The sequence below is a fragment of the Ammodytes marinus genome (assembly GCF_949987685.1).
Source record: "Ammodytes marinus genome assembly, chromosome: 10".
NCBI classification, from domain to species: domain Eukaryota; kingdom Metazoa; phylum Chordata; class Actinopteri; order Uranoscopiformes; family Ammodytidae; genus Ammodytes; species Ammodytes marinus.
This window is the reverse complement of record NC_137214.1, coordinates 14,393,728-14,414,841: the sequence shown is the minus strand read 5'-3', so window position 1 is coordinate 14,414,841 and position 21,114 is coordinate 14,393,728. Positions and strand designations below refer to the sequence as shown.

The window sequence follows — 21,114 nt, the reverse complement described above, 5'->3', positions numbered from 1 at the left end:
TATATTATAAGTGTGACATGTTCTTAGTAATTGCATAATTTCATAAATAAAAGTTTATTTTTTAGCAAGAAATTTGGTCGGCCCTAGTAACATTAGAAAAAGCTAGTGGTCATCTGTCCCTCAGTCCAGTTGTTAAGCATCTGGTTGCTAGCAAGTTATGTTGTTTTGCTAATTTTACTATTCATCTGAACTGAAATAAATGTTGACTTTTTCCTTTATTCTCTTCACCAGAATGCACAAGAATGTTTCGATTACATGTATAAAACACAAAAAAATCTTCTGGGGGGGAAGCCCCCAGACCCCTACAAGGGTTTGGTTAAGTGTGAGGGGCGTGGCCTCTCGGCCATGCACATAATAACAATAATAATAATAATAATAATAATAATAATAATAATAATAATAATAATAATAATAATAATGCTTTTTTTGGCTGTAACACACAATATTTTGTTTGACAATTGAACAGGTTTATAGGCCTATTCATTTAATAAAATGCAGGCTATTTTAATTAGGCTTAGTGCAGTTCTTTGTAGTATAACATTATTATGGAAAGCATGCCGATCAATTTTGATTATATAGGCCTAGGCTATATGCTGAACGGATATGCTACAGATTTAGGCTACCTTATTGAGTTGTTTTGCTTTATTATACCCCTGCCCTGTCTTGTGTCGCCACACATCTGTCCAAAGGACGGACGGTGCTGCTTGAACTACCCCATGAACGTGCTGCTGCCGACAAGGGCAGAACGTGAGCCGTTTCACCAACATCTGTGAACCGGGCGGTGGCAAAGCCAGAGTCACGCCTAATATTACCTAATGTTTCCTTTTGGTGACGGACGATGACTTCACAATATAAAGGGCGGACACTTAATCCAATAGAGTCCACTCCATAATTGGGGTCTGTAGGCCTATCCCTTTACAATATTGGCCCGAGTCCCGTCACTCAACACAAAATATAGCATTCATTTTAAAGCCATCATTGGCCAGAAGAACATCAACAAGGGACAATTGAAGATTTCAATTAGGCTACAACAGTGCGATTGACAGCTATAGTGACCTTGTTGATCTCTGCCCTCTCATGTGCAACTGGTCATTGTCAATGTGACAGATCAGAGAAAAGCCGATGTTACAGCTGTGCTTCGCTTACACAATCTGCTCTGTTTTCCTCCGGCGATTAATCTAAATAAATCCCTGTAAATCCCCATCCTCGCCCTCCCCTTTCTGTGTTTTTGGATGTGTCCTTGAAAATCACAACATAAGGGAAAACGACGTGTCTTTTTTGTCGGATCTGTCGCTGCACATCAACACTCTCCTTTTCTAACCTCACATGACACCCAGATTCCGTCCCCAGCTCCCCCTTGCACGGTTAACACCCAACATTGTTATGGCCTTAGTGAAACAATGGAGGTGGGACAGAGGGCGGAAGGATGTGGCTGAATGCCTCAGCATAAACCCGTGGAAAAAAGCCTGCAGTCACACTTTCCGCCAGAGTTCTTTGAAAAGAATCGGGTAGGCCTACAGCAGGAGCCATTCTTGTTACAACATTGTACTGTACATGATAGTCTACATCTATCCTGTTGAAAGCTCATACAGCTTATTGATGTAGCATTTCTCTTGTGCGAAGGTTTGGCCAAACAAAGATGTTGTAGTCTGTATCTTTATTTTGGGGGGGTTACTTCAGGAGTTCTTGAAGTGGCTTCGCGTAGACATTTCCCATTCATTTTCATTGTAAATTGTGCTCATTCCTGTTGTTTTGGTTTCATAGCATGATAAGGGCAAAAACAAAATATTATGGATCCAAATGGGGGCGCACACGTCCCTCACTGTGAGAGCAAATGGAGCAGATCTTCATCTTCACATCTTGATGTTTTCATCAAGATGGTGAAAGTCTGTACAGCTGGTCACTGTTCTGGTAGATGTATTTATTTATTTGCCTATATTATTATGATAGGTTACCATAAGTAGGCGGCCTACCTGTGAAGAGCCAAGGAAACCTCAGAGGAAATCCCCAAAAAAATCTGATCACCAACGTGTCAAAATCTATGGTCAAAATACCAGTCATCATAAAGATTTAAACTTCCGGCAAATTCACTTAAAAATAAAATCGATGTTTTTGAGGATGACGATTACATTGAAAGATGAATATCACCATCAATGAAAGTACAAACTGCGATTGTCAAACAGCTATATTGTTAAATCAATTACGAATAATATATTTTGCAATACCCACTCGCTTATTTCAATAGGCCTATTTTAAAAATCACCAGTTGACGCCTTTAGTTTGAAGGCTCCAAAAACTGACTTCTGGCACACGTGCTGACGTGCTGCTCGCTGCTTGATGAAATCAGAGCCGTGAAAGTGGTGGAGGCGGACATTGTTGTAGTAACAGTCCAGCCCGAGAGGATGAGCAGAGATGATGCACTCAGAGGATTAAATTGGATTTTAATTCGTTTAATGTTTTTTTCTATCGAAATAATTAATTGTTTGTAAAGAAGAAAAAATAGCTGCTGCACCGTAGGCTGCGGACTTAACCTCCAGCCAGCCCGACTTCATTCAGCCCAGGCGACCGCAGCACAGCCCGATGAGACGATGCCAGCGACGTAAAAATCACAACATCTGCAGGGTGTGCATCCGAGGCTGCTGGATTAAGCCTCCGTGGATTGACCGGGCCTCTGTGCGAGCAACACTGCAGAAAAGCCCACGGGGCGACTCTTGCCTTCAAAGACCACGGGAGGAGGTAAAATAAGGACAGTTGTTTTTCTTGGAGGCCTTTGGACAACACCGCCTGTTGTTGAGAGATTGACAGATTGACATTAACTGAGGGGTTTTGCGGGGCTTCTTTCCCCGCACACACGACTATCCACAGAGAACAAAACAGCACTGAAGACACAGCGCCTATGAAAGCCATCTAAATCTAGATATCACATATTTTCGCCATGATTTGGCCTCCGGTGCTGTCGTGATTGCACTGCACACATGACATCTGGAACAGACTGGATGCTGTTGAAGACGAGGATGTGGCATTGAAGAAGCATCCAGCTACATCTCATCGATTTAAATACGATTCTCAGGTACCCGATATAAGCTAGGTGCATGTTCTTTTGTTGATAGAACATGAGCAGCGAGGGGGAGATCATAAACAGAGAACTGTCAAAGATGTCTGACGAGGATTTGCTGGCGTGCACCAAGGAGGAGCTGGTGAGCCGGCTGCGTAAAGAGGAGTCGGACAAAATAGCGGCTCTCATCCAGCGAGGGCGGCTGATCAAAGAGGTAAACAAGCAGCTGCAGGAACACCTCCTCGAGATCAGGGAGCTGAAAGTCATCAATCAGCGCCTTCAGGAGGAGAACGTGGAGCTGCGCGACCTGTGCTGCTTCCTGGACGACGACCGGCTCAAAGTGAAGAAACTGGCCCGGGAGTGGCAGCTGTTCGGCCACCACGCGGCCAAAGTGATGCGGGAGGACCTAGGCGGTTACTTGAAGAAGCTCGCCGACCTGGAGCGCATGCAGGACGGCCTGGTGAAGGAGAACCTGGACCTGAAGGAGCTGTGCCTGGTCCTAGAGGAGGAGTGCGTCAGCAGGACCGACTCCAGCCCCGGAGGGTCCACCGAGCTCAACATGCCCTGCATGGTGGCCCGGGACCTGGGGGACGGAAGCTCCAGCACAGGCAGCGTTGGAAGCCCGGATCAGCTTCACCTGGTGTGTTCACCTGATGACTGATCATGACAGGATTATGATGTCAGCATGCATGGCAGGGGCTTCTCCAACTAAAAAACAACGAAGGACTGGAGACCCGGAGGCATTCTTTTTTTGTCGGACAAGACAAATCAAATTGGTGCAAAAAGCATTACATAGGGCCTTCTGAATGCTGCAAATATGTGTGTGCCACTAGGGTTTTACTTGACAAAGATCCTACCACTGTAGACATGTTCAGGACTTTACAAGGACATTTAGATGTTTGCCAGATGATAATGTATCTACATTTTACAGTGTGTTTTCTAAAGACTCTTGTTTTTTGGGGTGGGAGACAAATCTCCTTTTTCAGTGGTCTGTTGTTGAAAAAAATGGGACCAAAAAAGTGGGTCACCTATATAAATTTATCTCATGCACTGGACTAGCCTACACTGGTGGAAGCCTTTTTCTATATTGCACTGGAGAGCGTTATCATGGATCTTTAAATCACAGCTCTAAAGATTCCTTTTCAATCCAGTTTGAGCCATATTTAGTCCACTGACATCCAGTAGCACTGAAATAGATAAGTTGTGATAAAAGAAAAAAGAAAATATGAAACGATTTGATATTTTGCTTTTGCTATAGGCTAAATGCCCAATAATGTGTAATATTACATGCACTCTCTTCCTCAGGACAGGATTGGAGTGCCATATGTGCATGATGATGATTGTCACAATTTGTACAGACTGATGTGGAGGCCCTTCAGGTTTACTGTGGATGGGGCTGCTGTGCATAAAGCACATGTGCTATAGGGCCCGGGGCAGAGCCAGCCAGCACACTCACTTAGGTTTTGGATGAGAAACGATAGATGTCCTTGGACCTCACTCAGAGCTGAACTGAATAAGTTCTGTCCCTTTTTTAAATCCAACTGGAAAACTCTTTGTATCAAAACTGGAAGGTCTACAAGTTTTCATGATTTATATTCTATTCTATTCAAACCAAGCTGTGTAAATTCACTTGTATTACTTTTTTTTATTATTATATTGTTGTTTTTTGACTTTCAATTAGCTCATCACAGAGTTTGTTTCAAGTTGACAAGGCTCAGCTTGTCTTCTGTAATTCATGCTTTGTATTTACCCTTTAACATTTAGGGATACTCTTAACTTTGACCCTTCTTTATCTTGATTTGTCTGTATTAACTAACATTACTAACCGATTTCAGTTTAGGTCATAGATAATGCACATGCATTGGAAAAAGATTTATTTTGTCGTTTGTTGTTTCTTGGTGGGCTATGCTCGTAGAGCTTTAAATACAGTGGGTATGATGACACTTTGTGCTGGTACGACCTTTCTTTGTGTGTTTGACTTTGTCAAAACAAGCATTTACATTTGCATGACACGGTCGGACACAGAGTGAAGGATTGATTTCTAGAACTGTTGCTTTGACCTCTGTGTCTGAACCCACTGCGCTTGATTGATGCTCCCTTCATGTCATACAGACTGACTTTATGGATGTTCATCAGTTTTATTTTTGGATCCCTATTTGCACTGGTGTCTGGAGAGCTGCAAGAGGCCGGTAATACTTTTACCCACTTAGTGATACACGGAATTCCTTTGACAGCAGCCCTCACCCTTGTGCTCTCCAGTTCTCAATCTGACTCTCGTTCCATCTCTATTTCTCTCTAAAAAACTATTTTAGCAGAGTCCAATCCAATGCCCTCTGAGCCATGTATGTATTACCAAGAGATTTGCTTAATTTTTTGGCAAATGTAGTCACAGTGGCCAACGTGTTAATAGTTGAGGGGAATAGAGCAGCCATCAAGCCTTTTTAATGAGTGTCAGGAAAAGGGCTGCTGCTTATCTTTACAATTGTTGTTATCGATTATGCTGGTAATAATTTTCTCAATTAAGCTTTTGATCTATTATAATCATTAGAATTTCCCAGGTTTTGACTTCAAAAGATTTATTTTGTTTCTACCACAAAGAAATTCAGTTTACAATGATATAAAACCCAGATTAGCTTCAACCAAAGAATATTTAGACAGTTTGCTTGATCAAAAGCAAAACGGTAGCAGATTATCTTCTCAACTAGTCAATTATTTTAATGCTCCTTCCAGCCCCATTTATGTTACAGTAAGGGTTTACTCACTTAAGAAGATTTAAAAAAAAAAAAACGTTTTGCACACTTTAAATTATTAATTCTCAAGTCAATCTGTTGCATGTCAGTCTAATTATAACTTCCAGACGTTGTTTGTGTTTTTTTGTTACAACAACAATATAACACCATCACGACTTTCACACAGTTATTAACCATTGTTCTTTATTGTCTCTCAAGTAGTACAGATTTGACAAAACATAAAATAAGGCACTGCCCACTAAAAAAGTTCAGTCAGAGGAAACATTACGAAAACTAAAAAATATATTACACTCTCAAAAATAAATACATGCTGATATCATCTATTAACTCCTATGGCCCAGCCTTAGTGGTCGATAACTTTTATAGAGTATATTAAGATTCTTTAAAAGATTCATATAAAAATATTATTTGTCAGTAATCTATTTCCCTTTACGAGGTCATTTATAGTGTTTTATAGCACTGTTTTACAATGTAACAAGTTATGAAATGGAACATTACACTGAAATATCAATAATAATATATCATTAGACAGAGTTATCATAGTTAATGCTAGAAAGCTTGTAAACATTCTTAAGAGAATATATTCTGCATGCAAAGCTTTCACAAATTACCTCATTCAACTGGATAGCTTTCAAAAAATAGAAATATAAAGACTTTTATTAATATCAAAACTAAAAAGAGCACAACATTCCTATCCTGATAATGCCACTAATTTGCATCAATTATCATTTGATAATTGTCATCTCCGTTTCTAAATGGATGAAATGAAGCAGATACATGTAGCTCATTTTGGAGGCGGTTATCACATTCATCATCTTCATTTCGGTCAGGTTTTCGAACTATCACTACGCATTACGATTGCATCGTAATAAACATTAGTGTTTTGCCAGGGCCGGCAATCACAGAGTAAGGATGGTTGGGGAGTGCAGGGAGTGATCAGATTGGTCGCCGCTGCTGCTGCTACGGCGGTGAGCTATCCCACAGGGCTGTGGAGCTTGAGAGTGTAAGGTGTTTCCGTGATTTGCTGTGGCATGGGAGGCGCTGGAAGGATAGGTGAAGACCATACCCGCTGTGAAGGGGGTGAGAGAGGGAGTAGATGTGAGGACTGGGGTGTGGAGCGACTCAGATTCAGTGACCACAGTGGAGGCAGAAGACGCCACAGGCTTGCTGGGGATAGTTATCTTAGGTTTGGTCTTCTCCAACTTTGTTGGCGTTTTGGTTGAGGGTCCAGGCTTCCTGCATTCCTCCGGCTCCAATTTGATACCTCCCATAGAAGAAATCGATGGATTTGGGTCAGAATCCGAATCAGAGTCCTCTATTTTACAAATGGGACGGTGGGCTTCCAGGACCAGCTCTAGCTTATCTTTCTCCTTTTCTAGTGCAGCAATTTCCTTCTGCAAACTGGACTTTTCATCCTCCAGCTCATCAGTCTCCTAAACAAGGGAAAAAGCACAGAAGTACAGACATTACATGTTATATCATGTCAATAATTTGTATTTCCAGCATTAAGGTAATGACATCGGTTCAACATTCACTCACAGTTTGCAGTGTGTTTGTGAGCTCCTGACGGCGATTGCGACATTTTGCCGCTGCCAGTTTATTGCGTTCCCTTCTTACTCTGCGCCTCTCCATCTCTTCATGGGATAACTTTGATGACAAAGAGAAGAGAAAAGATTAAAATACATACATATATTAAAATAAATAAATAGGTACATCTGACAAATAAAACAGTCAAACCTTGGACACCCCATGAAATTCATCAGGTTGGATTGTGAAACTTTGCTTTGGGCAAATGTATAGGGTGTGTTGGGAGTCTGGCACAAGCAACTTTACCCGGGAGAAATACTACCACCATGTGTGTGCACTGACTCATCACAGTCATGGCGTCTGAATGATCCTGAAATGTCTGAGCCGTTGTGCCTTTGTATCACCCTAACTCTGACATCATCAAGCGCCCTACTGAATAATTGCAGTTGATCCAATGTTTCCCGCCCTTTCGGGGCAATGACTCACACTCAGACCCCAGCTGTGACTCAGGTGTGAGTCACGTAAAAATGATTAGCCCCTGTGAGTCACATGACTGTCCACTTCCTGTGCCATGAAAGTAGAACTCCAAGAACAAAACTGCAAAGGGGATGTGTGCCAACATGTGCCAGATGAAAAAAAGGACAGTAGTAGTGACGAACATGATGACTGTCCTTTAGGTTAAAGTTGCGTTAAATTGGATCCCTAACCTCCATGCTATCTTAATCCTACACTTATTTTGACACGTAACATTGTTCTGCTAACAAAAAGCAAATCTTTGCAAAGTGTGTCACAGGCGATCATCTGACTGAGTCAACATCGACTAAAAGTAAACAGCATCAAAGAACATAAACATGTGTGTTTGCCTCCGGGGAGCAAATGCTTCTGTTCTTTTTTTTATTACCCAAGACATGAAAATTAATTGAAATAATGTAATAAAGAACATCTTTAAATAGTTTTATGTTATCCTTATGCTATTTTGGAATGGATTAATCTAATGGAAATTACACAATTGTGTAAAAAAAAAAGAGTATAACAGGATATTACACATAAGTTACACAGAAATGATTGAGCTACTGTCCACACCTCACTATGTGTCACCCATCTCAAAGAAATAATTTATATTTCTCTCAACTCTAACCTTCCCACAGCATTATCAGTCTCTCTTCAAAAGCTGGTTTTGGCACTAGGCTATATATCTTCATAAAGTAACTGTTTTTTAAGTACTACTTTCTTACATGTTCATCATTCCTGCGCCTTGTCGAAGTATGTGCAGCTGCTCTGATGACCCCTGGCCTGAGAAGGTGCGAGTGGGAAGGCGATGGACCCAGTGGCCGAGCCCCTGACAGGGTTGGGTAAGGAGGTATTGGAGATCTGGAAGGGCCAGGTGGATGCATGAGGGAGGGCTGGACCAGCCACTGGAGGTCCTGGTTAGTTGTGATGGCGTTGAGGCTTGGCACAAACTGACTGCTGCCAGCCATAGTGAATTTCTGGAGAAATGTGGATAAAGTTAGTGTGGAAAATACAACAAGCATACTTTAAACCAACATGTAAACAATAAAGAAAAAAGGACCCCAAAAAACATATGGTTTCTGGGTTTGGAAGGGAGAGTAACACAAAAGTGATATCAAAGATGATCACAAATATGTTAATAAATATAGGCCTATTGAGTTAAACTTAATGCATATACATAAGCTACAGTATAACTAAGTGATGTAACATTTACAGTAGCCTATAACATGTTCACTACTAGACTAAAAAGCCTACACTATAGGTAGGCCTATAGCCTTAAGGTTATACTACATAGGCTACCTTTGTTGATAGAAATTCACAACTTAAAAAAAATAAAATTATATAATTGTATAGTTTAATTAACACTGTGATTCTACAAACAGTTTGAGATAACCTTTGGCCTGGTGTAATAAAACTAGCTACACCTACCTGCTCCTGTTGAGTAGTGGAAGTGCCGGTGCTTCCCGGGGTAAAAGAGTTTGACCCAGAGACGCTGCTGCCTGTGTACGCCGGGTTACCTCGGCCTTGATTCCCAAAGTTTCGATACATCCTTTCAGTTTGAATGAAAAGCGAAATTGCACCCAGCAGGGCCTATATCATTCAGGTCTCACGATATCACTCACAGGTTGACTCTCCTGTGTCAATTCAAACGTTGGGTAAGCCCACCTTATTGCAGTAAATGGTAGAGACCAAACGGGCACGTCTTCAAGGGGGAACAAGAAAGGAAAAAATCGCCTCGCTTTTTTCAAATCGTCCTAAAACTTCCGAAAACTTCTTTCAGTACCTCCTCCCGTCCTTAGTCATACATCCAGAAGCCAAAGTCTGTGAAGGACTTTGAGGTCGTAAACTCTTAAAGCGGCTTCATAGGGTCACCACGCCCCTCCGTAGTTACGGGAAATAGAGCTGTCTGGAATCTCTCACGAATTTCACCACGTGTCGTGACGTCATTAACCATATATGGTGAGAGTTTCCTCCTGAGAGTCAACACCCGGGGTTCCTCTGACTGAGACAGCCTTCACGTTATGACGGATAGGTTTCTCCTGCTCTGTGAGTTTTGTATTCTTAAGCAGTGGTTGAAATGCTGCAACGATTCCCTCCTTCAGTGGAATTCACTTCTCGTTCACGAATAAAACCAGTAGCCTATCCTATTTCAATATTAGTTTTGGGCTGATTTTTTTCTTAGAGATATGTAAATAACAAAATAATTGGTAAATGATAAATACATTCGAAATATTAGAGAAAGTTAAAGACATATTTATATTTTGTATTTGGTTATAAATGTCTTTTCGATAGCATTTAAAAGTGTAGGTCTACTTAACTGTTGTTATACTTCAATTACTTACTTTAAATTCACACTATTAAACACAAAACAGCAATATGAAGAATAGAAAAAATATTGTATAACTAAATGAATGAGTAAAATGTACTATAACTTTTAATGTACTTTGTTTCAGAAACAAATATTTTTAGATAACAAGAGTATTGATCCTTTTCATTCGTCATATATCTTTGGTGATGTTAATTTTATAATAAGAAAAATGCCCTAATTCTCTTATATCTCATATGAAGTTCATATATAACTGGATATGAAATAGATAGAAAGTGTGGGCAAAGCTGGATGTAATTTGCTGAGGTTTTTGGCAGTCACTCTCACTATACAGACCACATCAATATGCAAACATGCCTGTGGAGATGAGTCAGTCAACTGCCACAAACCTACTCGATTATTTCCCCATCCGACCGATTCAACAAAAGTTTTTTACTTGCAAGCACAATCCAGCACCTAAGATTCAAAAAACGCATGCTGTAGATTTGATAAGCTTAGTCTGACACAACAGCTGCTGACCTTGCAGTCCCTAAGGACAGAGTTCCCGGCAAAGGATGACTTCTCTTTGCTGCTGACTGTTGAACAATTGTCTCACATTACGACTAATACTTCACTTAGGAATACCTCAAAATAAGGATTGTCATCGATCTTTACTTTTATTTTTTTACCGTTAAGGACAGTTTGTAGTCCATTCAAAAAAGTCACTTCGGGAGAAAAGAGAGAAAAAATAGGGCAGACAATTTATCATAATCTATACAGAAATTGAGACATTGAAGCGCCTTATTCATAAACTATGAATGAGAATAGAGACATTGCCAGGAGCATGTTGCTCATCAGCTCATTTGACTGAGTCCCACCTTTTAGATTTCGATAATATTACACCATCTCATAATGAGGACAACATGCTCGGGGTGTTTTTTTCTTTTCACTGCGGTAGATGGTATCATATGAAGGGAGTACGGAGCAAAGGTGAGCGTAGGATGACTAAAGCTTCAGGAATGCAATGATGACACACTTTCTGTGTCTGTGATTGTGACATGTCAAAACATGTCAGACACCTTTTATTTCAATATTGATCCACTGGCTATTTATTCAATATTTTATTTGACTGGAAAAAGTGCTCAACAGACATGTCACATGCCCATTTCGATTTAAAAAAATAAAGAGTTTTTTGTCTATCTACAGTAAATTCCCAATGTGAGTGTGATTTATTTTCAGTTTTACTCTGCATTTTCCCTGCAGGGTGGGTGAAGGAAGTTTAGATTCCATTGCCATTTACTCATCCTCAGAAATCTCCACATGTATTCAAATAACTCATCCACACCCACCCAACCACACACACACACACACACACACACACACACACACACACACACACACACACACACACACACACACACACACACACACACACACACACACACACTTCAGGGAGTACACACACAGCATCCTCATGCCACACACAATAGATTTTTTGGGGATAATTGGATGCTGCAATTCATGCCTTGTCAATTCATGTTTAAGAACCATGATAAGATCTAGATTATTTTCCTGTCATGGCACAGTGCACTTTTGAACATGGTTGTACAAAGACAGCTTTGATTGTGCCGTTCATTATTTGTTGAGATAATGTTGACACACTGCGTCTGCATGTCATGTCTACTAGTCATGATATCAGTTACAGTGACTTTAATCTAGTAAAAATAGGATAATATTTTTATTACCAGAATCCAAATACTATGTTCTTCTTACTGTAGGCTAAATAGTGTTCAAACTGTATGAAGTTGATCCAAATGAAAATACACAAGTAAATTACCTAAAAAACAGATGAATGTAGCCAAGTACCTACTTTGCTCTATTTGACTAAGATTACTTTTCTCAGGCTATGTACATTTCTTTAAAAATATAGGCCTATCTATAGACAGAGGTTTTTGTTGTAAAGTAGACCTACATATTTTAAAAGCCCCTGGGTAAAATGTTTGATTTGGGATTTAATTAAATTAACCTGTTATGGTTATAACAATACTGTTGGTGGTCAAGCAATGTATAGGCCTAATCCTTCAAAATAATAATAAAAAAAAATCTGTTTGTAGACCCTTATTGATTCTAAAGTTAAAAACTAAGTAGGCTAAGGAGGTTGCTGTAAGAGTGAGTAAATATAGGCCTACATAAAGCCTAAAGTAGCCTAAATGTTTACCTCCTCATCACTATTCGTCAGTTTACACACCTTTAATATTAACATTTTGTTTCAATACTTTAGGCATTGTTTTTATAATGCCTATAATGAAGTTATTTGTTGTCGTTTGTGTTGATGCTCCCCGAAGTTGAAATGTAATACAATACACTCTCACTACACAACAGCATGGGTAGGAAATAGGAAGGGAAGTAAGTATGTAAGCTTCGCACATGGAAGTATTAGCATCGACTCTCAGCTGTGTGTATTGGTGCAGCTGCTATGTCTGTGTTGTAGGCAACTTCCATGTGATGTGTCTGTGCCACGCAGGCAAATTGAAGTGAAGAGGAGGGATCAGCGCGAGAAGCCGGATAGCCACGTAGCGAGCTAACAACGTTAGCTGTTCAGGTAAGCGCTCTTATCTTCGTTATTTACGTCATAATAATAACATTTTCCTATCGTAGTGTTGTGTTGACACATGGAATTCTACGGTTGAATGTATTGGCATGACTTGTGCTGCTCAGCTGGTTGTTTGTTGTACAATATGTTACTAACTTGCTCGCCCAGCTAGGTGGCTAGCGGTAACTAGCAACAACAGTGGTTACCGTTCAATAAGTTTGTACATAATGTTAGCTGGATAGGTACTGCTAGCAGGTGTTAGCATAAAGGTATTGTCTCTTTCTGTATTTTTTAAAATGCATTTACTGTAAGCTGTGGCATGAATCACAGTGCTTTATATAGCCATCTTACCAACATGATGAATCCTTGTAAGCGAGCGTTAATACAGCCAAACATGTAGTAAACGTGTAACTGTTTTTATTTTAAGCTAACGTCAGCGAACCTCACAATGGACCTGCCACATCATGGGTACCGAGCAAGTAAGTGGAAATATGAATCACCTGGACGCATGTAGTTATCATTTTTGCAAAACATTTGCAAAATTTCCATCCATTTATCTACTTCCTATTTTCTCACACACGGCTCAGCCGGAGCTGTCACATGTTATAAAACTAAAAGGATCAACCATCTAGGCCTATTAAACGAATATACCAGTAGGCCTACTTGAATAGACCTTACCTGCTGCGTGTGGGCTATAATTTCTAATTATATTCACGGTGTGTGGACAATATATTAGAAACACCTGTGAGTATAATTAGAATCGGAAATGCATAATACATAATAAAAAATACATGAAATATCTATGTAAAGCTATTTGCATCTTAAACAGTTATAACAAGTACAGTATCAATTATACGGTATTCAATGACACAATACAGTACAAAAGCACCATAAAAAGCCTTTCAAAATGTCTTTGACGTTGAATCAACCCCTAAGTAAAACATTTTGAGCAATATAACAATAGACATTAGTCAAGGTAGGATTTGTTACTTTATTATAACACTGCATTTGGGATTTGCTGGGGGACCTAATAAACTGGCAACTCAGTGTAAAGTAACATTGGAGGACTTTGATGATCACTCTCACAGGGTGGACATGGGCACATTTTTGGAGAAATTGTGGTGAAATTAAGTAAAATTGTACAAAAAAATAAAGGAGCACCTTGTGTCACCTTGGGCATCACAGAACATTGTTACTCTCTTGCTTAAGGAAAGGTTGGAATGACTGTAGAAATATATGGGATTAAGGTATCATCCAGTTGGACGCAGTAAGACAGTCATGTTACATTTCTTAAAAGATCCTGAGGGTTATGGGACAAAAAAGTTAAACGGTAGACCTAAAGAAATGTCACCTGCGTTGAGCCGGAGGATCCGACGTGCAGTCCGTTAAGACACAGGCCGAACCTCGACCCAAATTAAGGCTCTAACTGATGCTGAGTGAAGCCCAATAACCATAAGACGGCATCTGCGAGAGAAGGGCTTTAAGAACAAAAAACGTCTTCAAAGACCACGTCTCCTCCCATGCCACAAACTTGCCCGTTTAGACTTTGCAAGGGAGCACCAAACATGGGACATTTAAAGGTGGAAGAAAGTTTTATTCTCTGACGAGAAAAAATGTAACCTGATGGTCCTGATGGCTTCCAACGCTACTTGCATGACAAGGAGCTCCCACTAGAGATGTTTTCTACTCCGCACAGTGGAAGAGGCTCCATGATCTGAGGTGCTTTTTCCTTCATTGGAACAATGATGCTTCAGGTTGTGCAGGGCTGTCAAAAGGCTGCTGGCTATGTGGAGATGTTGCGGCGGGCATCCCTCTTGACTGGGGACCCTTGTCTGTGCGGTGATGGCTGGGTCTTTCAACAGGACAATGCTGCAGTTCACAACGCCCGCCTGACCAAGGCCTTCTTCCAGCAGAATAACGTTGCTCTTTTGGAGTATCCTGTTCTCAATATCTAAATCCCATTGAGAACGTTTGGGCTTGGATGGCAAGGGAAGTCTACAACAACGGACGCCAGTTCCAGACCATAGATGCCCTACATGAAGCTACCTTCACCCCATAACACTTCACACTTGCATCAAGCATTCCCAAACACATCTTTGAGGTGATCAACAAGATTGGTGGGCCTACCCAATACTGAGTCCTTTTTGAAACTTTTTGGTTGCGTTTTTGAGTTTTTAAGGCTATGGTCTTAAACTTTTCATCAGCTGTGAACAGCCTGTTTGAGGTTAAATTCAGTTTAAATTCAGTTTTCAATAAATTGCTTGATGGCATTTTGAAGCTCAACTTACAACTTGGTTACGATCAACCACCTTCTAATGCAAATACTTTGCAATTTTTTCCCCTGTCTTTAGATTTTGTTCAGGTGTGTATATACCCTCTATTAACTCCTTTGTGTTTACATCTTTTCCACAGCTAAATCGAGAGCACGTGCAGCTCCCCCCACAGCAGATTCTGTCCTGTTTGAAGACACCAGCTCTGCAGCACCAGCAATGAACAATCAAGGCTACTATACGCCAGGGTACAATATGGCAGGACCCTCAAATGACATGCAAGGAGGGGCTGGTATGGACAACATGTTTACTGACCCAATGGCCAGCGCTGCAGTGATGTACGGCTCCTCGTTAGCCAACCAAGGGAAGGATATGGTAAACAAAGAGGTGAGGAACAGTAGAATATTCTTAGGGGTCCTTCAGATATGATGTACAGTAATGTATGTGTCTGCATGTGAGGGGATGGGGTATTAACCCAGTAACCTATAAACAAGGCCACTGCCTATTGGGCCAATTGGCATTCATTTACATAAACTCGTATTCTTTATACAGGAAGAGAACCATATAAAGAAATGCATCAAACGTGGATTGCACATTAATAAAACTAGTGTTGATTTACTGGATTGACAACTTTTTTACGCAGGTGGTTTTAAAGTACGTAGACTGGATGTCAAGCTAAAGTGAAGCACTATCCTGAGGGCAGGCCCCACCTTCTTCAAAAATGACTATGACGCAACTGTATTTATTTACTTTGGCAGGCTGTCACTTCTACCCTGTTAAGTGAATGTTTCCACTTTCATGCCTTTCAGATCAGCAGATTCATGTCTGTGAACAAGCTGAAATACTTCTTTGCCGTCGACACCAAATATGTATTGAAGAAACTTATGATCCTCATGTTCCCTTATACACATCAGGTAATCTAAGCCATTCACTCCACAATACTTTGCTCTATGTCAAAATGGAGGCAACACAAAACATTCCTTGTTTTGTATTTTCAACCACTTATCACATTGAAAGCGTGCAAACTAGATAAGCAGCGACTTAATCACTCCTCCAGCTTTATTTAGGAACATAATGATGCTGTGATCGCCAGTGCGGCTGTAAAAGCACATTGAGCTCAGTTTATTCCCACGCACACCGTAAAACTTATTCAGAGTGTACATGAAGTCAGCGCTCAAACATTCTGTGCCCTGATTATGTACAAACTATACAGAGTGAGTGAAAGACCAGGGTCACACAGTATTGACTGTTTGACCCTAAATGCTATGTACTGCTACATAGTTTTTACAACCATTACTGTTTGATTGCAATGTTGTCTGCATTGAGTACCTCGTAGCCGGGGTTAATTTACAAGTATACTTGATGATATTATGTATTCTTATTACTGTCATCAAATCCCATTTAAAGACTCAAACCAACAATGCATTGGTAATGCCATAGACCTCCTGTTAATCTGTAATTTTTTTTATAATCTTTCATTTCAATGAACAATGGGCGTTTATTTTGAGTGAAGTACACATTCACTTTCATGCTGTAAAGGAAAAAAAATGGAAGAATCATTAGTTTTGGTCTTTTAACAGAATTTGTTTACTGTTAAAGCTCATCCTTATTTTATCAAGTTTAAATTAACTTTCAAAACACTGCTTGTCTTCATGGTTTTGTGTTCGATGTAAGCTAAATCAGCCTTAGTAAGCAGTATTTGCATATAAGACTGTCGGATTGCAAAATGATTCATACTGTGTCTGTGGGTTTTTGGTAGGATTGGGAAGTCCGTTACCATCGTGACACTCCACTGCCTCCAAGACAGGATGTGAATGCACCTGATCTTTACATACCGAGTAAGTTTTTCATGATTACAAAAGCACCAATGAGATTGCCAGTACAATGAATTAAGTATACTTTTGTCTTTTAGCGATGGCTTTCATTACCTACATTTTACTTGCTGGAATGGCCCTCGGCATTCAAAAAAGGTTAGTAATTCTTCCTCATGTAATTCATTTTATGACACACAGTAAATGTGTTCATATCAAATAAGTTAAATAAGGGTGTGTGATGTCTTTGTGTGAAGGTTCAGTCCAGAGGTTCTTGGACTGTGTGCCAGCACTGCCCTCGTGTGGATCATCATCGAGGTCTTGGTGATGTTGTTGAGTTTGTACCTGCTGACAGTGCACAGCGACCTCTCAACCTTTGATCTTATTGCCTACAGTGGATACAAATATGTCGGGTAAATATCGTTATTAAGATGCATTTGACTTTCTTTTACTGACAAATATTTGACTTTTTGTGTATTAAAAACTAGACTGATTAACTGTAAAAGGTGACATATTATGAAAAAATGTAGGTTTCAATTTGTAGGACGTGTCTCTTTAAAGCAACCCTTCCATAAAGCCCTCTTATTGGTCAGCTCTACACGCACTCAAGATTGCTCCAAATATAGACGGACGTGTTTCTGTCTTGTGCATCAGCTGGTGGTGTCTTACATGAAAAAAACATTTACAAACATCCAATCAACTCTGGTTATGTAACATGGCTTTAAACAAGGCTTAAAGTTCACACTGTCTCTTTCAACATTCTGACTTTTCCTCAGAATAAAATGATGATGAGGAAATGCTCACCCCACCCCTATTTCACGCTCCTGTTGTACTCGTTTAACACGAGTACAACTTTGTGCGGCAATGTTTAAAAGAGACAAATCCGAACTGCTGCTCAATCGCATATTTTCTGACCTAGACAGTTAAAAAATAACTGACTAGGTTGCATTATTTCAGCATTTGTGGGTTGGTCAGCACCAAATACACAAATGTATGATCAAAATCACTGAAAAGTTCAGTTTCTCTTATATGTTTCCTTTTAAATCAAAGGTAGATAAACCTTCTGATTAAACTTTTTAAAATGGCACTTCTTTAAATAATAAATTGTTTCTACCTGTCTTTAAGGATGATCTTCACGATGTTGTGTGGCTTACTGTTTGGCAGTGATGGTTATTATGTGGCCCTTGCCTGGTCCTCATGTGCCCTTATGTTCTTCATTGTAAGTATTTTGAATCCTTAGTGACATCATCCATTACATTTATAAATCTGAAGTACCTGAAATGATGAAACTTTTTTTCTTGAACAGAAAGCTATTTAACTTTGACTAATTTCTGCACAATGCGAACCAGAAAATTTGATTATTCCACTACTATAAACTCGTCATTTTAAACTATAGTCTCGGAATGAATAAAATTGTGTATTTGAAACAATAAGGGTTATAATGCAGCTCTGAAGTTTTCTGCATCAAAATATTCAATATCTGGCAAAACTGTTACATACTTTTTAATAATTTAACACAAGCATAATTTTAAATGCTTAACTAAAAATTTCTTATGTGTAGAATATTTTTAGTAAGTCAGATATTTACATATTTAGATGCAGTTTTCTTCCGTTTTAATTACGTCACTGACAGAAGAAGAAAAAAAGAGGACATCTAAAACACAACTTAAATCGATTTACAGTTTTTTATGTAAAGGTTGTCAAGGTGTAACAAACGTCAGGTTTAGGCTTTACAGTTTACAGTGAAACCACAAAATGTGATAAACACTCATTTATTATGCAGCATTAAAATGTTGCATTATTACACAATAGTATTTTAAGGGGAGAACGGGGTAATTTGTCACACGGGTTGGTTGTCACAATCGTTATATCTCGGAACCAGAAGGCGCTGTCTGTGAAAATTTGGTATGTAAATATCCAGAATTGGGATCAGAGGTCACCTACTTAGTCTTCCTTGGAGTTAGAATGCTAAATTTGAGGTGAGAGGACTGTTTGTGTTTTTCATGTCAAATTGAAAATATTTAGCTCCTCAGTATTTTTCTTCTAGGCTTTTACACAATGGGTTCATAACAAAACAGTTGTTACCCATAAAAAGTGTGAAGGGTAAACTATAGTTTAGATTGTGGTTAGCAAGCTAATTAGTTGTCAGATGGTTGTTGGCCTTGATGCTAGCAAGAAATTCAAGTTGGGGTTGGTTGTCACATTTTTTGGGGGGTTGGTTGTCACATGTTATCCAAAGGCTACAGCCAGAAAAGGAACCCAATAATGAAAGAAATTGTCAAGCTGTATCCTCACTGACACCCCAGAGAAGGAAAGAATAGAGCAGGAAAAGGCAGCTAGCATGCAAAAGAAAAAAGGGCAACAAAATCAAAACAACCCAGTGCATCCCAAACTAGACCAGTTGCCAAGTCTACAGTAAGTTATGTAGGCCTATTTGTCAACTTGACAATGCAATTAAATGTTCAAATTTAGTTCTACTTTCTTTCCTTCTTTTTATGATTATTCCCATTAAGATAACATTGTGACAAACAACCCCATAGTGTGTGACAACCGACCTCTTGATGGGGTTGGTTGTCACAATGTGTAAGGGTGTCTTTGATGATTAATTTCTTCTTTATTACAATAAGATAGAAAAAGTGAGGGGTACACATTTCAAGCCAACACCTTAAGCTTCAATTTAATGTAGGAATGACTATTGAAAGATGTTTTGGTGATGAGCAATTCTCACTAGAGTAAAAAGTGTGCCTACCTACCCCGTTCTCCCCTACCTACTAAAATACCTTCATGACCGATTACTTTATAAATGCTACAATCTTTTTCTAAAATAAATTGAAAAAAAGACTCAGGTGACCAATGAAGGGATTTAACTGCTAGCCTGTTTGTATCACATTAATAATATATTTAATTCATGTCGTTATTTTTTGCTCTACTGAAAAAAAATGTATTACATGGGTTTTATATTTTATATATGCAAAATGTGCTGATTCACTCAACTGACAAGAGTAAAAGAAATTGATCAATACATCTCCCATGTATTTTTGGAAAATATGAAGCTGCCGCCAGACAGGAAATTGGAGAAAACAGCTAGCATGAAGCCTTAGCCCAATAGTCTGGCACATAACATGCAAAGCTAAGCTAACTTGCTGCTGGCTTTAGCTTCATATTTTGTATCGTCTAAAAAAAAAGCGAACAAGCTTATTTCCCAAAATGTTGAACTTTACCTTTGAATCAAGTCAGCTTTGTAACGCTCATTCAAAATGTTGCTGTCTTTGCAGGTTCGATCTTTGAAAATGAAGATCCTGCCCTCTCTCTCCCAGGACTCCATGGCAACGGGATCAAGTGCCAAACCTCAATTTCGCCTTTATATCACTTTGGCCACTGCAGTCTTTCAGCCAATCATTATTTACTGGTTAACCTCTCACTTGATTAGGTGACCGTGAGGCATTTCATAACCTCAAGTCCAAGTGGACTCAAGAAAAAGTGGTTGTTGAGTGTTTTTACACCTGCCTTCATATACTCTTTGTCAGTAAACTTGATGGTGTCGAACTGCAGCGTGCAAACTGTTCATAATGCAATGCTTACATTTATTTTACCACAAAATGTCTCACTGGGAGACTTTTCCACCATGAGTGTACAGTTACCCTGACCAATGCTTATTTTTGTTGACCTAACTTTGAAAACAAGGGCTTTTATTTTAAGGTTTGTTTGTTCATAACTCAGATTCAGTTCAGGTTTTCTTTTTATAAAACAACGTCCTTGGACAAGATCTCAGTATTTACAGCCCACAGCCAAACAGACAGAGACACATGATTTCAGTAATTTTCTGGTATGGTAAAGATGCTGCATTATCTCCATTTTTCTTTCTCTGCTGGGTCTTATTTAACAGTTAACAAAGCATGACAATGTTTTTTTTTTTTTTTTTTGTAGAAAAATATTAAATATATTTAGCTTTGTGCATCCAATTGCAACAGTTTCTGAGACTCTTCTTTTATGAAATGAACCTATTCTGTATGGAAAATGTTTCTGTATTTTTTCTAATTTCTAATTAGATCTAATTAATTTGTTATTATGGTTTTATTTTTAATGATACAGTCAGAGCTTAGTGATTGTTTATGACTAAGACAAATGTTATATATTTTGCAAAGTAATAGTTATTCTCAGAGGTGGAAAGTATAACAAAAATGTATTAACTTAGAATTACTGTGATTTTGAGGTACTGGCAAACATGATAATCACCGTTTTGTTAGAATTTTTGTTTACTCCATTTCAGTGGGAGATTATATCAGTTTGACT

The 21,114-nt window shown here is 39.2% G+C and overlaps 4 protein-coding genes across 4 annotated transcripts in view; 2 read left to right on the top strand and 2 right to left on the bottom strand.

Annotated features, from left to right (window-relative positions):
* The window catches only part of tmem265 (transmembrane protein 265), a gene marked incomplete at its 3' end in the record, with an annotated part of 224,620 nt that overhangs the window by 69,831 nt on the left and 133,675 nt on the right, over positions 1-21,114 (bottom strand). The window lies entirely within an intron of this gene.
* On the top strand, positions 2,400-4,834 carry ccdc85b (coiled-coil domain containing 85B). Its single transcript, XM_080035295.1, has one exon. The coding sequence runs from the start codon at positions 3,114-3,116 to the stop codon at positions 3,714-3,716; it is 603 nt and encodes a 200-aa protein (XP_079891421.1). The 5' UTR covers positions 2,400-3,113; the 3' UTR covers positions 3,717-4,834.
* fosl1a (FOS like 1, AP-1 transcription factor subunit a) lies at positions 5,840-9,684 on the bottom strand. The gene is made up of 4 exons (XM_080035568.1): positions 9,271-9,684; positions 8,568-8,819; positions 7,345-7,452; positions 5,840-7,238 (listed from the first exon to the last, which is right to left on the bottom strand). Exons 1-4 carry the CDS (start codon positions 9,388-9,390, stop codon positions 6,705-6,707), a joined length of 1,014 nt encoding a protein of 337 aa, XP_079891694.1. The 5' UTR covers positions 9,391-9,684; the 3' UTR covers positions 5,840-6,704.
* yif1a (Yip1 interacting factor homolog A) lies at positions 12,641-20,783 on the top strand. Its single transcript, XM_080035569.1, has 9 exons — positions 12,641-12,749; positions 13,168-13,219; positions 15,153-15,397; positions 15,820-15,924; positions 16,770-16,848; positions 16,923-16,980; positions 17,079-17,234; positions 17,947-18,040; positions 20,097-20,783. The coding sequence occupies exons 2-9, from the start codon at positions 13,189-13,191 to the stop codon at positions 20,253-20,255; spliced, it is 927 nt and encodes a 308-aa protein (XP_079891695.1). The 5' UTR covers positions 12,641-12,749; positions 13,168-13,188; the 3' UTR covers positions 20,256-20,783.

What these genes read in the sequence shown, in the direction of transcription:
- ccdc85b (XM_080035295.1), top strand. Translation starts at nt 3,114, where the DNA reads ATGAGCAGCGAGGGGGAGATCATAAACAGAGAACTGTCAAAGATGTCT.
- fosl1a (XM_080035568.1), bottom strand. Translation starts at nt 9,390, where the DNA reads ATGTATCGAAACTTTGGGAATCAAGGCCGAGGTAACCCGGCGTACACA. An exon ending in CCACTACTCAACAGGAGCAG is followed by an intron (nt 8,820 to 9,270) that starts GTAGGTGTAGCT and finishes ACATTTCTCCAG; the next exon opens with AAATTCACTATGGCTGGCAG. An exon ending in TCACAAACACACTGCAAACT is followed by an intron (nt 7,239 to 7,344) that starts GTGAGTGAATGT and finishes TCCCTTGTTTAG; the next exon opens with GAGACTGATGAGCTGGAGGA.
- yif1a (XM_080035569.1), top strand. Translation starts at nt 13,189, where the DNA reads ATGGACCTGCCACATCATGGGTACCGAGCAA. An exon ending in AGGATATGGTAAACAAAGAG is followed by an intron (nt 15,398 to 15,819) that starts GTGAGGAACAGT and finishes CATGCCTTTCAG; the next exon opens with ATCAGCAGATTCATGTCTGT. An exon ending in AGTGGATACAAATATGTCGG is followed by an intron (nt 17,235 to 17,946) that starts GTAAATATCGTT and finishes CCTGTCTTTAAG; the next exon opens with GATGATCTTCACGATGTTGT.